This window comes from Hibiscus syriacus, unplaced genomic scaffold (genome assembly GCF_006381635.1).
Source record: "Hibiscus syriacus cultivar Baekdansim isolate YM2019G1 unplaced genomic scaffold, ASM638163v2 tig00110123_pilon, whole genome shotgun sequence".
Lineage (NCBI taxonomy): Eukaryota > Viridiplantae > Streptophyta > Magnoliopsida > Malvales > Malvaceae > Hibiscus > Hibiscus syriacus.
The window spans coordinates 1,864,912-1,879,001 of NW_024062599.1; the positions used below are offsets into that span (position 1 = coordinate 1,864,912).

At 35.9% G+C, this 14,090-nt stretch overlaps 1 protein-coding gene across 1 annotated transcript; it reads left to right on the plus strand.

The window, feature by feature from the left end:
• The first annotated feature begins 11,308 nt into the window (after positions 1 to 11,308).
• LOC120215536 (agamous-like MADS-box protein AGL104) lies at positions 11,309 to 13,803 on the plus strand. Its single transcript, XM_039213196.1, has 11 exons — positions 11,309 to 11,518; positions 11,826 to 11,879; positions 11,988 to 12,020; positions 12,114 to 12,132; positions 12,225 to 12,286; positions 12,429 to 12,456; positions 12,531 to 12,592; positions 12,837 to 12,936; positions 13,025 to 13,078; positions 13,154 to 13,456; positions 13,558 to 13,803. Exons 1-11 carry the CDS (start codon positions 11,334 to 11,336, stop codon positions 13,711 to 13,713), a joined length of 1,056 nt encoding a protein of 351 aa, XP_039069127.1. The 5' UTR covers positions 11,309 to 11,333; the 3' UTR covers positions 13,714 to 13,803.
• The last annotated feature ends 287 nt before the right edge of the window (positions 13,804 to 14,090 follow it).

Below are 14,090 nucleotides of genomic sequence, written 5' to 3' on the forward strand. Positions count from 1 at the left end.
GCTGAGGTGGAACATTTATTTTATCCCCGTAAATTTGACATTTATAACAACTTCTAGCGTAGTTGATGTAGTCACTTTCTAGTGTGGACCAAAAATATTTGCATCTCATTATTTTCCTTGACATCATATGTCCATTCGCATGTGTTCCACAAACTTTATCACGTACCTCTTCTGCATCTACACACCTTAACAATACTTGATCATGGCTTTTCTTGTATAAGACCAGACCTCCCCATCAAAGACATATCCAGCTTTCATCCTTCTAATGGTTCTTTTATCAGTTTCGGTGGCTTCCTCTGGATAACTTCGATTCTTGATGTATTGCAAATGTTATGGTACCAGGGCTTAGTATCTTTCGCTTCCTCGATCTGGTAATAATGAGGCAGGTACTCATATGACTGCATGTCAATTGGCATCATTTCAGACTCCCCGCCATCCTTGAATGCAGCTGCCAAGGTATTTAAAGCATCAACCATTTGATTTCTTAGGCACATAGTGAAAGGTGACTTCATCAAATTTTTCGAGCATATCCAGTATTAGTTTTCAGTACTCCACCAGCTTTACATCCTTGGTTTCCCATTCTCCACGGAGCTGATAGATTACTAAGGCTGAATTTTCATATACCCGCAAGGTCTTTATATTTTACCCCATTGCAGCTCGAATCCCTAAAACAAAAGCCTCATATTCCACCATGTTGTTAGTGCAATCAAAATCCTGTCTGCTAGTGAATGGTTATTGATTCCCCTCTGGGGAGACAGTATGGCCCCGATGTCATGTCCTAATGCATTAGATGCACTATCAAAATGCATTCTCCAGGAACTGTCTGTGGAAGTACTTGCTTCTTCTAAGGATATGGCCATCAAGTCTTCGTCTGGAAGTCAAAGTCCAGCGGATCATAATTTTTATTAGTTCTTGTTGCCAAGAAATCCGATTGCCACTTCTCTTAATGACTTTCTGACTTACATACTCGATGTCAAATTCAGATAATAGCATCTTCCACCGGGCTACCCTTCTAGAGAGAGCATGCACACCCATCATGTACTTTAGTGGATCTAACTTGGAAATCAACCAAGTGGAGTGATACATCATGTATTTTTTGAGTCTTCTTGTAGCCTAGACTAAAGCACAACAAACCTTTTCGATGGGAGGAATTTGACCTCACAATCGGTGAACTTCTTGCTCAAGTAGTAGATGACACTTTCCTTCTTTCCAGTTTCATCATGTTGACCCAGGACACACCCCATTGAATTCTCGAATATGGATAGATACAAGAACAAAGGTTTGCCTGGGATAGGGTACAATAGGATAGGAGTGTGAGACAAATACTCCTTTATTTTCTCAAATATAGTCTGGAAGTTCTCATCTCATACTCCAGGGTTGTTCTTTCAGAGAAGGCAAAATATTTGGTCCTATTTGTCGGTTAACTGAGATATGAACCGTGCTATGCAGTTCAATCTTCTCAAAAAACCTCGAACCTATTTTTGTGTTTATGGGGAAGATAGATTTTGGATAGCCTTAATTTTATCGGGATCGACTTCGAGGCATTTCCTACTGACTACTAACCCTAACAATTTTCCAGATGTTACTCCGAAGGTGCACTTGCTAGGGTTCAGTCTCAGCTATAACTTTCTTAATCTCTGGAAGAGCTTTCTCAGATTCTCGAAATGTTCATTCTCGGTTTTTGCCTTGACAATCATGTCGTCGACATAAACTTCGATTTCTTTGTCCATTATGTCATGGAACAGGGTCACCATAGCTCTCTGATACGTTGCTTCAGTATTCTTCAATCCGAAGGGCATCACTTTATAGTAGAAGGTTCCCCATTATGACGAATGTGGTCTTTTACATGTCTTCAAGATGCATCTTAATCCTGAGAATCCATCCATTAACTAGTAGAAAGCGTTCCCACCTATATTGTCCACCATAGTGTCTATGTGCGGAAGAGGAAAGTTATCCTTGGGGCTTACTTTGTTAAGGTCCCGGTAATCGACACACATGCGCACTTTTCTGTCTTTCTTCGAAATTGATACTATGTTAGCCACCCACTCCGGATACTTGGCCACTTGAAGGAAACTAGCATCGAATTGCTTCTTAACATTTTCTTTGATCATAAGGAGCATTTTGGGTCGCAATCTCCTTAGCTTTTGCTGCACGAGTTTGTATTCTGGTTTGATTGGCAGTTTATGGACTACCATATCTGTGTCTAGCCCCGACATTTCTTGATACGACCATGTGAACACATCTCTCTGTATTCTTGAAGTAAGACTATCAATTTTTGTCTTGCTTCAGCCGAAAGAGTTGTGCTTATTTTAACCTCATTTCTCTCCTCTTCGGTGCCCAGATTCAAGATTTTGATCTTCTCCTCATGTGGCAGTATATTTTTGTCTTCTCTTTCTACCATTCTTAACAATTTGGTAGGTAAGTTTCACTTCTCTTCATTGTCGCATTCATCAACTTCCTCGAGACAAATGGTTGATTCAAAATCCACCTTCGGAACAGGATCAGGATCATTAGTGTCGGCATTATCGTTATCTAGGGACCTGACGAAAATAAAGAAAATGTGTATGCGTGAGAGGAAAATATCTCACACGAAACAACCAAAAATTAAATTCGAAAGAGATTGAAATGGAGTATTGAAATGAAGAATATAGAAAAATTAATTCAAAAGAAATAAGATAAGAAAACTATTTGCCATGAAAGAAACTTGCAACATTTATTGAATTTAAAGAAATGTTTATTCACCCTTACAAAAGACCATCTATTGCCCCAGGTATAGGAAAATAGGGATAGTTTGAATATTACTCTGAAAGACATTTGAAAATCATAGGCAGTTGTTTCGCCGACCAGTTGCTAAGCACAGACCCCGGTGGGAGTGGGCGGATTCTGGATCTATATGCGTCTTTAGCATTTTCTATGATTGCAGCATCGATGTTCAAATCTTTCAGAGCCGTTTCCAAATATGATGAGGTGGACTCAAACACATAACCACCTGACTTAAATGTGTCGTAAAGAGGTGGGAATACCATGGTTTCCCATTAGAATTCATTTCTAGTTAACCTGGCTATTCTTCTTTCCCAATTTTTCTGAATTTCCTTCTTCTTTTCTTGGTGACTGGGCTGAAAACCAAGCCCAAACTAATCGAACTTTGATATAGGAAGGACTAGATTAATCCTTCCTTGCAGCTGCTTCCCAAAACCTCTTCCTGTCTTGGCACATCTTCCCAAAGTCTGTCTGATCTCCATCTTGGTACACTTAGAAAGTTGGGGTTTAAAAAGCTTTCTTTCTTTAGCCACAAACAAGGCATTCACAAATTCTAAGGAGCGGAATGAACATTCTACTGTCTCCTTGTTTATTTCTATGTATGGAGCGTCCGTGGTCACACTTGCCACAATATCTTCTTCAACGTTAATAATCACCAAGGCTCCGTCAATAACAAACTTGATTTTTTCATGCAGCGTGGATGGTATTGCACCAGCTTGATGAATCCAAGGCCTTCCCAAAAGACAGTTGTAGGAAGTCATGATGTCCATCACTAAAAATTCAATATTATAGGTGGCAGGTCCGATGGTTAACGACACTTCAATCTTGTAAACTACCTCACTATGGGTCCCATCAAATGCTCGGACCACACTCTGTCAGGTTCTCATGTGAGATGTATCCACTGGAAGCCTTTTCAAAGTGACTAAAGGTGTCACATTAAGGATTGAACCGTTGTCGATCAAGATACTTGGTAAGGCATGCCCCTTACAATGAGTGGTGATGTGTAATGCCTTAGCTCGACCTCTTCCTTCACACGGAATCTCATCATCTGAAAAAGAAATGATATTATCAGCTTGTATGTACCTCATGCCCCTCTTCATTGTGGTAAAAATAGTGGTTACCATCTCCATTCCTTGTTGTATCTGATTGTGTTGCGAGAAGCCTTGCCTTCACCATTTGGCTCCATACCTAAACAAAAGGAGACTTTATTTCTGAAACACCAGTTTTAAATTTCTTGTCTTTCTCTATGGTGATTGTGTTAATCCAGTCTCCTGATGATTAGGCAAAGGATTTTGGGAAACATTTGGTGCTCCTGAGTTAAAGTGGATCCAATTCTTATTGGCAATTTTTGTAGAATCCTTTTGAATGCGAGGCAGTTTTCGAACCATCATGGTATTCACATTAAGCATTTTCATCATATCATTTGGGGTATGGGGGCTTCATTGGTTCTATCGGGTACAATGAAACTACATGAGTGTCAAAGAGCTGTTGGTATAATTCCTTGTATGTCATGGGAATAGGATCAAATTACTCTTTTTCCCTTTCTTTCCTAGGTTCCCTCTGATTTTGTCTAGAAGTACCTGACGGTACAGCTGTAGTTGTTTTTGTGCTTGAGATCGTAACACCTTTGTTGGCATTGTAGGTGTTAACGTTGTTGATCTCTATGTCTTTGTTCTTCATGGGAGGTTTCTTGCTTGATTCACCTCCCTCAATTTTGCCTTGTTTTATGGCCAATTCAATTATTTCTCCGGCCATAACTAAATCTGAAAAGCTTCCTGATATGATTCTGACCAGGTGCCCGAAGTAAGGAGCTTTCAAACTCTGCTCAAAGAGCTTACTGGCTTCCTTTTCATCCATGGGTGGATGAACCTACACAACCAAATCCCTTCATCTCTGTGCATAGTGTCGGAAACTTTCATTATGATTATTCTCTATGCTTTGTAGCATAACTCAGTCTGGTCTCATATCGTTAATGTGCTTGTACTGTTCCAAGAAAGACTTGGCTAAATCTTTCCAGGTCTTGATATGAGATCGGTTCAGCTAATTGTACCACCGGATAGTTGAACCGGATAGGCTCTCCTGGAAGAAATGAATCAGGAGTTGATCATTTCCCACATATCTTGTCATTTTTCGACAGAACATAGTGATGTGGACTGAGGGGCAACTATTTCCGTCGAATTTCTCGAACTCATGGACTTTGAATTTTGGTGGAAGCACTAGATTCGAGACCAGGCTTAGCTCCAATGCATCCACACCATAGTAATCATGGTCCCCTTTGACCACTTTCATTTTGTCTTCTAGCAGTTTAATTTTCTCTTCCATCTTTTTTCTTTGTCTTTATCATCAAAATCCGAGATTTGTTAATCATCCGGATTGTTGTCAGGGTTGGTTGCAAAAGTTTGTATCTTAACAGTATATGCAGCTTTCCCTTTGGTAGTAAATGAGTCCTCAAGTAATATTCCGGGTGAGATAACCACCTATGGGGTCAGTAGTATAGTTACCCCATCGGACGAACCTGCCCCTGGTGTAGTCGCTTGATGTAAACTAGTTAACTTGGCCACAATCAGGTCAACCAATGACTCTTGGCTCTTCGTGATTATATCCAGGGTACTCTGACTGTTTTGGATTATCTTATCTTTTAGCTTTCTCTGTAACTTCGACATATTCTCCTTGATTTGAGCGATTTTGGCCTTCATTTTTCTTTTCTTCATTCGGTTGTTGTGCGGATGATGTGTGTCTAGAGCTTATGGAGGTAAACTTGGTGTTTGTTCTTTCTTCTGATAAGACATTTTCTGTTAGTTAATATTAATGTAAAAACATGTAAAAATAGAAAAATAAACATGGAAAATAAAATGCATGGTATGAAATGCACGACGTAAGTGATTCAGAGGCATTGATCCAGAAATGTGTCTGTTATTATAAAATAATCCTTATTAAAACAAAAGTGTTTTATCTTTTAAGAGACAAAAAACAATTCAAAGGTACATTTGGACTAAATCCTCTAGACCCCGAACAGCTTCTAATAGGTTAACAAGTCTTCTTCCTTCATCTGTCACTGGTTGAATGCCTTGTCGAACCACTCCAGCTTCTCTTGCTAAACCATGAAAATTACGTGATGCCTTCTGTACTTGCTCCAGGAAATCACGGATGATTGCATCCTTAGCTTTCACCCTTTGCTGAGCTTATTCTCAACGAAAGCGCCACTTTAACCCTTCATCAAAGGGAACTATCCGAAAATCGCTTGCTTGTTTCTTGAATCCATCCACAATGGCTTCTAACTCAGTTATGGTTTTGCCGTCCCACTCCTGCTGTTTCTAAAGAGACTTCTCCAAATCAGCTACATGGATTCTCAAACGCTTGTTCAGATGCTGATTGTCTATCAAATGCCCTTGAGCAGTCTTTAGTTATTCTTTCATAGTCTCTCTTTCATCATGCCCTTCAAACTTCCTCTTCAGGCTGCTAGCTTCGCATTTCCACTACTTAGAAGTCTTTTAAGATTGGAGTTACTCTGGACTTGTTCTCGATATCCTTTTCTCAAGTCTTCAAGTTCAAAACAAGTTTTCTTCTATTCATTTTCTAACTTGTCTGCTCGATCCTTCTGAGTATCGACATCTAACTTCCACTGATATCTTCCACTAAGAATTTGCATACCATGGGGACAACTACAAGAAAATGGTCAAGGAAGTGGTTGAGTCATGGAAGAAAGTGTTCTGAATGGATGTCGTGGCTGCCAAGGATATGCTTACTCAGGACTATTTGGAATGGCGGAGGTTAAGGATAAATGACAACATCCCAGTGCCAGATAATAAGGACACCGGACCATGGAAGAGCATCTTAATCCTGTTCCTTCTTAGCTGGATATTGCAAGGGAATAATTTAATTCTGACCCAAATATTCCGTATGTTGTAGGGACAAACTGGTGTGCTCCAAACTATTGGAGTGCCAGAAGTGGAGAATATCCAAATCCTCCCCACAGTCCAAGTAATGTCATAGTATTTGAATCCCCATATCGGAAGAGAATGTCATTGTGAGTGCACCCTATGATTCTTCCTTCGCCAGTCTTTCTGTAATTGGTTGAGAGAGCGAAAGGTCTCAGCTAAGATTGATGGTGTTGGATTTACTCTCCTCGAGAGTTGTTCAAATAGTTCCACCACAGCTGTATAAATGCACCCCAAAGTCTTCGGGAAGATAACCAAACCATAAAGGCCCAGTGCGAAGAGATCTATTGCCTTCCATTCATCGGGGTGGTTCATCATCAGTTGCTTGATATGGATCCACCCAATTCCTTCCCCGCTACCTTTGTGTCGGAGTCGGTCAGTTACCCATTTTTCATCTACTCTTGCAACTTTTTCTAGTCCGTTCTTGAAAGGCTGACTTTTGATGGGCTTGATATAGGCTCGCTCCAATCTGATGCAATCGTAAAGCAGCAATATAGTATACTCCTCGATTGTGGGCACCATGTCCCCCTGGTTCAAGGTGAAACAGTTGTACCCCGGATTCCATAATTGAACCAAGGCTCTGATTAAGGGCTCATTAGTCTTGACATAAAGTAAGAGTGCAATGTCACCATACCGCTGGCTGAACTTCCGTTTTCGATCAATCTTCCAACTGTCCCAAATGTTCCGTAGCTCTTGTACATATTTCTGCTTTCGGCTAACAGAGGCGTAGCTAACCAGTTCTGACACATAGCTTCCTTGAAGAATGTCTCCCTTTTATTTCTGGGTCTTTTCGGACCATAGTCGTACTTAGGCATTTTTTATCTCTTGTATTACAACCCCTTTGTCCATTATTGCATATTATTTGTGTATCACAAACACATTTTATAGATCAATGGCCTCTTTATATGATGCAAATGCTAAAAAGATAAACAGAAAAGGAAACAAGTTAGTAAGATAAAAGATAATAACGATGAAACTAAAAATAAATGAAAAGTTGCATGAGTAAAAACATCTTATGTTTTGAAATGGGGCTTTGGGGTAGCTCTAATTCTCTATCATCCCCCCGGTTTAGGTTCTAAAGAAGGTACCCGAGTTCTCTTTACAGGTGCCTCCTTGGGCTTATCAGACCCTTAGTCTTAAGCCATTACAAGCTCATGTGGACTAAGTTAAACTCGAGAGGATACATTCCCTATGCCCGTACGGAGAATAAATTCTCACGAAGGTGTGGCTTTTACCCCTATTTAAATAGGATTCAAAGCTCGGGTATAGAGCCTTAGATGGAAAAACAAGTTTGATAAGTTGAAACCATTGAAAGAAATCGTCAGTACAACTATTTATTTGAAAAGTTAATCAAAAGTAAGTAACAAGCATAAAAAAAGTTACCTTAAAATTTAAACTTACCCTTTTACTTAAAAAGACAACTGAAAATTAACCTTAGTCTGTCTCACTTACCTATCCCCGACAGAGTCGCCAAGCTGTCGCGGCCGTCTTTCGGGTGGGCCCGGAATTGGACTTTGACTTGAATAAAATGGTTAGAGTTTCCACCGATCATTTATTTTAAGAAAAAATGGGTTGATCAGGCACCTTAATTTCTTACCTGATTTGCATCTTACCAAAGATATGTAGGATTCGAGAGTCGGTTACAATCATGGATGGATTAACACCCTTGAACTACCCTTTCGGTATTAATTAATTTCAAGTTGTCTTAATTATGAAAATGATAAGTTAAGTAAAAGGTAAAATATGATCCAAATTACTTACTTTTAATGGATTTTAACACCCTTAAAAAGTCAAGAAAAGTGTTTGATGTAACAAAGCACAGAATCGAATTTAAATAAAAAATGCATAAACATGAGAATACTAATTGCAAAATTAAATATAAACAATTGCTATAATAAAGAAAAGAAGTAAAATAAAAAACATAAAAATCCTAAAAAATAGCTAAATAATAATCAATACAAAATAAAAAATAATAATAAAACAAAATAGAATAAGATGAAAAAAAGAATTAAATAAAAAAAACGAAAATGAAAAAATAGGAAATAGAAAATAAAATTTTAAAAAAGAAAAGAAAAACAATATATATGTATATATATTAAAATATAGTATTTAATAAATAAAAATAAAAAGGGAATAATAATAATAAAATATATACATACGAAATAAAAATGAAAAGAAGGAAAACAAATAAAATAAAGAATGAAAATATAAAAATATATATGTAAATAAAAATGTGTTAGATAAAAAATAAATAATAAGAAAAAACAAAAATAAAAAAAAGGGAGGAAAAAATAAAAAATAAAATAAATACAATATATATACATATAAATAAAACATTAGGGAGAAATAATAATAATAATAATAATAATAATAATAATAATAATAATAATAATAATAATAATAAATAAAAATAAAAATATATAATAATAATAATAATAAAAGGGCTAGATTGAAAGAAAAATAAAATTGAAGATCAATTTTAAGAGGAATTCAGGACTAAAATTTATTTTGTGGTCAAAATGAAAGTTTTAAAAACGGGAGATCGAAAATGTAATTCCCCCCTTTGTTTCACAAAAACACGTGAATCCTTCTTGGGTTGGATTTGGTCACGGGTCGGGTCGGCGGGTACTATAAATACCAATTTCCATAAACACAAATCATTTCTTCCCCCATCTCAAATGGATCAAAACCAAAGCCAAAAAAACCTCTGAAATGTTCATCGTGTTCTTCATAAAAATGAAGAACACGGCCGTGAAACCTAGAAACCGGTTGGCCACGGCCTCGTTGACCGCCGTTCATCGGCGGTGGCTGATTTTTTTTTTTTTTGCATTTTTTTTAAAGCCTTCGATTCCCTTATTTCAAAAATCAAATCGGTTTTCACAAAAAGGCCTCGAGGAAGGCTAGATCTAGAGAAGATCTTTCGAAAACCCCTCCCTCGTTCATCGGCTCTTTGATATTTTTTCAGTCAAAAAATGACGAGCAATGTCCCACACATGCAAAGCCGAAATAGGTAGAAAAATACCTTTTATTTCTCTTTTTCCTTTCGAAAGTTACAATGATTTCCTGGCTTTTTGTTTCGTGTTTCCTCTGTGCTTTCATGTTTATTTGTATTGTTTACATGCGTATTTATAATCCTAGGATTGTCTATTTTATATAGATTAGAGTCCTATATGAACTAAAATCCTTGCTTTGTTTTCAGTTTGATTTTCTTGTGGCCTTCAAAATGCCGAATAAACCGAAGAATGAGTTTGTTGCCACTAGAATAGGGACTCTCCAAGAGCCGTGCGATGTTGGACCTATCAGGAACGTGCGACGCTAAAGGAAAAATGTGAAACCCTAGCTGACTTCACTATGGACCGTTGGATCTCATCTAGATCCAACGGTGGATGCTGCTGGTGGCTGAGGCAAAAGAAGAGCAACCCTAACCCTCATGATGGACTGGTTCGGGTCGGGTTGTCATTGGGCCTGGATCACGGATCAGGTCTGGACTGGATCCGGGTCTATGGGGTTTCACTTGTACTTGGGCTGCTGGGTTTGATTGTGTAACATTTGTATTTGGGTTTAGGGCCCGATTCTGTAAATGAAATGAAAAATGAATTAATATGTATAATATATGCTATACAATTATAGTATATAATATAGTATGTACATATTATGTAATACATATACACTATATACTATAATAATAGTATAAAGTAACATATAAATATTATGTGCTAAATTCGGACGAAAACATGTGCCGACACTACCATCGGAATTTAGAACATCGACATAAAACAATTCTTATTTGCAGAAACAAAGAAGAAAAATGAAGCAAAGATTATAGCAAGTCATGCGAAACTCAAAGCAAATATTGAAGAACGACGACAAAGAGAAGACTCTACAAATAATTTAAAATGAAATCAAACTTTGGTATTTATCTCATTAATTTAAAATGAGTTCATTTTTAAGTTGTAAATATAATTATAAATAATATATTTATATAATTAAAATTAATTAATATAATACAAAAATGATTTTTAAATAAAATTCATTTTTGGTATTATAAATCAAAATATTAAAAAATTATATTAACATATTTTCTCAAATCTAAAACAAAATTAGACCTTTCGGACTCAATAAAAATAAATTATACTTTTTTAATTAAATAAAAGTATTATATTTTTAAGATAAATATCAAAATTTGAACTCACACAAAATAAAATAATATAAGCACCACTCGACCAATTAATAATTTTCATAGACCAGCAACCAAAAAGAACACAAATTAAGGAATAGAAAAAAAATTGTGCCAGCATGGAAATATAAATATTTAGTTTCAATATTTATGATCATTTCCTCTCACAATAATAAATCCTTAAATATCTCACACTCAAATGTCCTCTCCCATCCATTTTTAACCATTTCCCCCTCCCTCTCTATTTCCCTAACCACAACCCCTTTTTTTAAGGCCCCTTTCTTTTCTGTTTTCCCCTTCCTCAATATATATACCCAAATAGCAATTCCTCATCCCTTAGATTTTGCCTTGTTCTAGAAATATATTCGGATTAGGGTTTTCAAACCAACAAAAGAAGAAGAAAGAAGTTTCCATTTTGGGGTACAGAGAATATTTAGGGTTTATAGGAAGAAAGAGGTATGGGACGTGTTAAGCTGGAGATTAAGAGAATAGAAAACAACACCAATCGTCAGGTCACTTTTTCCAAACGGAGGAATGGGTTGATTAAAAAGGCTTATGAACTTTCCATCCTTTGTGATATTGATATTGCTCTTATCATGTTCTCTCCTTCTGGTCGTATTAGCCATTTTTCTGGAAGAAGAAGGTTTCATTCATTCCCCCCTACATTTCCATTTTTTATTGCTTCATTCACCTTTTTTTTCTCATTTCCTTATATATATATATATATAACAGTTTTCTTTTTTATATATTCAAAAAAATCATACTTTTATGTTCATATTCAAATAATCCAAGTCTACGTAAAGCCATGTGCATGCATGAAAGAATCCATGCACGCTGATGCTCCAATAAACTAAAATAGAATTAGCTTTGTTTTTCTCCAACTTTTAAATGTTTAAAGAAGCTACATAAATGTTTGACATGTATTTATCCTTTTTCTATGAAAATACCAGGATCGAGGATGTCTTTATGCGTTACATTAATCTCCCCGATAGAGAAAGAGAACAGTAATTTCTTCACCATTTTATAGTGTTGAATGCTAGTTTCAAGCTGATATATACTTCATTTCACATGTTGATTTGGTAATATCTCCATTATTATTATTTTTTTTGCAGTGCTGTGATTTTCCCTGAACAAATCAGACATCCGTATGTCCTTCAACCCCTTTTTCCCTATAGTTTTAATTTCTCCTTAAAACTTGAAATTCATATGTTAAAGCTAATGTTTTGTTTAAATTGCAGTGATATCCAAAACAAAGAGGTAAGGAAAATGACTCATTGTTAGTATATGATATTTTCCATGAAAATGAAATTATATGGAACCTCAGTTCATGAAATTCTGTATTTTTGCAGTATTTGCTTAGGATTCTCCAGCAGCTAAGGAGTGAAAATGATATTGCTCTTCAACTTGCCAAGTTTGTCAACCTTTTCCTCTCTCTATATTTTGAGATAATTTCATTTTCTTCATTTTGAAAATATGTTTAAATACATTATCTAACGGGGAATTTTTTTTTTCTTTTTGTCTCTTTTCTTTTCATGTATTTTTACGCAAAACAGTCCAACATCCTTTAACTCTGATTTTAAGGTATCATAAACATGCTGTGTTTGTTCTATATTATTTATTTTTTTTTTATTTGTGTTAATTAATGTTTTATACAGGAAATCCAGCAAGAAATTGTAAGGTTACAACAACAACTTCAAATGGTTGAAGAACAACTAAGGTATATTTAGTTATAGGGATAGACATAAGATTTTATATAAAATACAAACTTAAAAAGAAATTAGGAATAAAATATATTCAATAAAATTATATGAAAAATTAAAATTTGTAAGGGGCAAACATTCCTGTCAAACTCCTTAATACATCACTAGATACATGTATATTAAGATTTTTTTAAATAAAATTTAAATCTAACATTTTTCAAGTTTGGGCTAATTAATAACTTATTGATTCTTCAAATACAGGACATATGAACCTGATCCTTTTAGGTTCACATCGATGGCTGAGCTTGAATCTTGTGAGAAACATCTTGTTGAAACATTAGGAAATGTTGTGCAACGAAAGGTCGGAATCATTGTTATTGTTGTTATCATTATTGTTACAGAATTTTATTTTTCTTTTCACATGAATTGTCCATAGCTTTGGTTTACAGGAATACATATTGAGCAACCATATATCTTCTTATGATCCATCTCCTATACAGGTAGTTTTGGTTACTTAAAGTTAGATAAAAGCTACGGATTATTTTTATCTTTCATGTTCGTTTTACGATTTTTGTTAGCAGCAAGGATTACCTTCCTTCGAGAATGAGGTCGTCAATTGGCAGCTCCCTGATAATGGCCAAAACCAATCCCAAATCTTCGATGCTTCAGCATCTTTAAATTCTCTCAGGGATCTTTCATCGACTGTGTACGATCCATTGCTGCAAGGACGCATATCAAATGTTGATCCAAACAACATGGGAGGAGATCAATGCCACGTCTCGAACCCGAATGCCGAAAATTTCATACCATGGCCTCAGTCTTTTGCTTCTGCAGGGCTTCAGTCCAATTCTATGCCACCAAACTTATATTCCCATGTTCAGGTTCATAATTCATTATCTTAAGATTTCGTTCATTCACAATAATCTCAATTACATCCAAAAACCGACAATCGATAACGTTCGTAACCGTAATCTTTTTGCAGCATGGAATGGTGGGGCATCAGGAGATGGCAGAAATGGTAGCAAATGAGCAGCAGCAAATGGAAATTCCAGGGAACTATAATTCACATGGTCAGATGACAGATAATGAAGGCTCAAACTATGAGAATAGAGTTCAAGAACAACACAATGGGCAATGACCATGCATGCATGCCCTTCTCACACTGCTATATAACAAATTCAATTTCCTGTTGTAATATTCCAAAACCCTAGGCCATGCTTCCTTGGGATACAAGCATGCATCCTAGAAAATGTATCATGGCAAACACCATTTTTTTTCTTTCTTTTTTCGCATTTATTTTTCATAATACGAGATCTACATATATAATTGAAAAAAAATATTCATTAACGATTTATATCGAATCACTATTTGAAAAGAAAATACTTTTCATTTGATTTTTTTTCAATTGCATTTTTGTTGTTGATCATGATTTAATTTTACTATCGATATGTGAGAAACTAATTGCAATACGGGTAGGTTATATGCGATACAGATATCATAGGTTAGAATCCATTT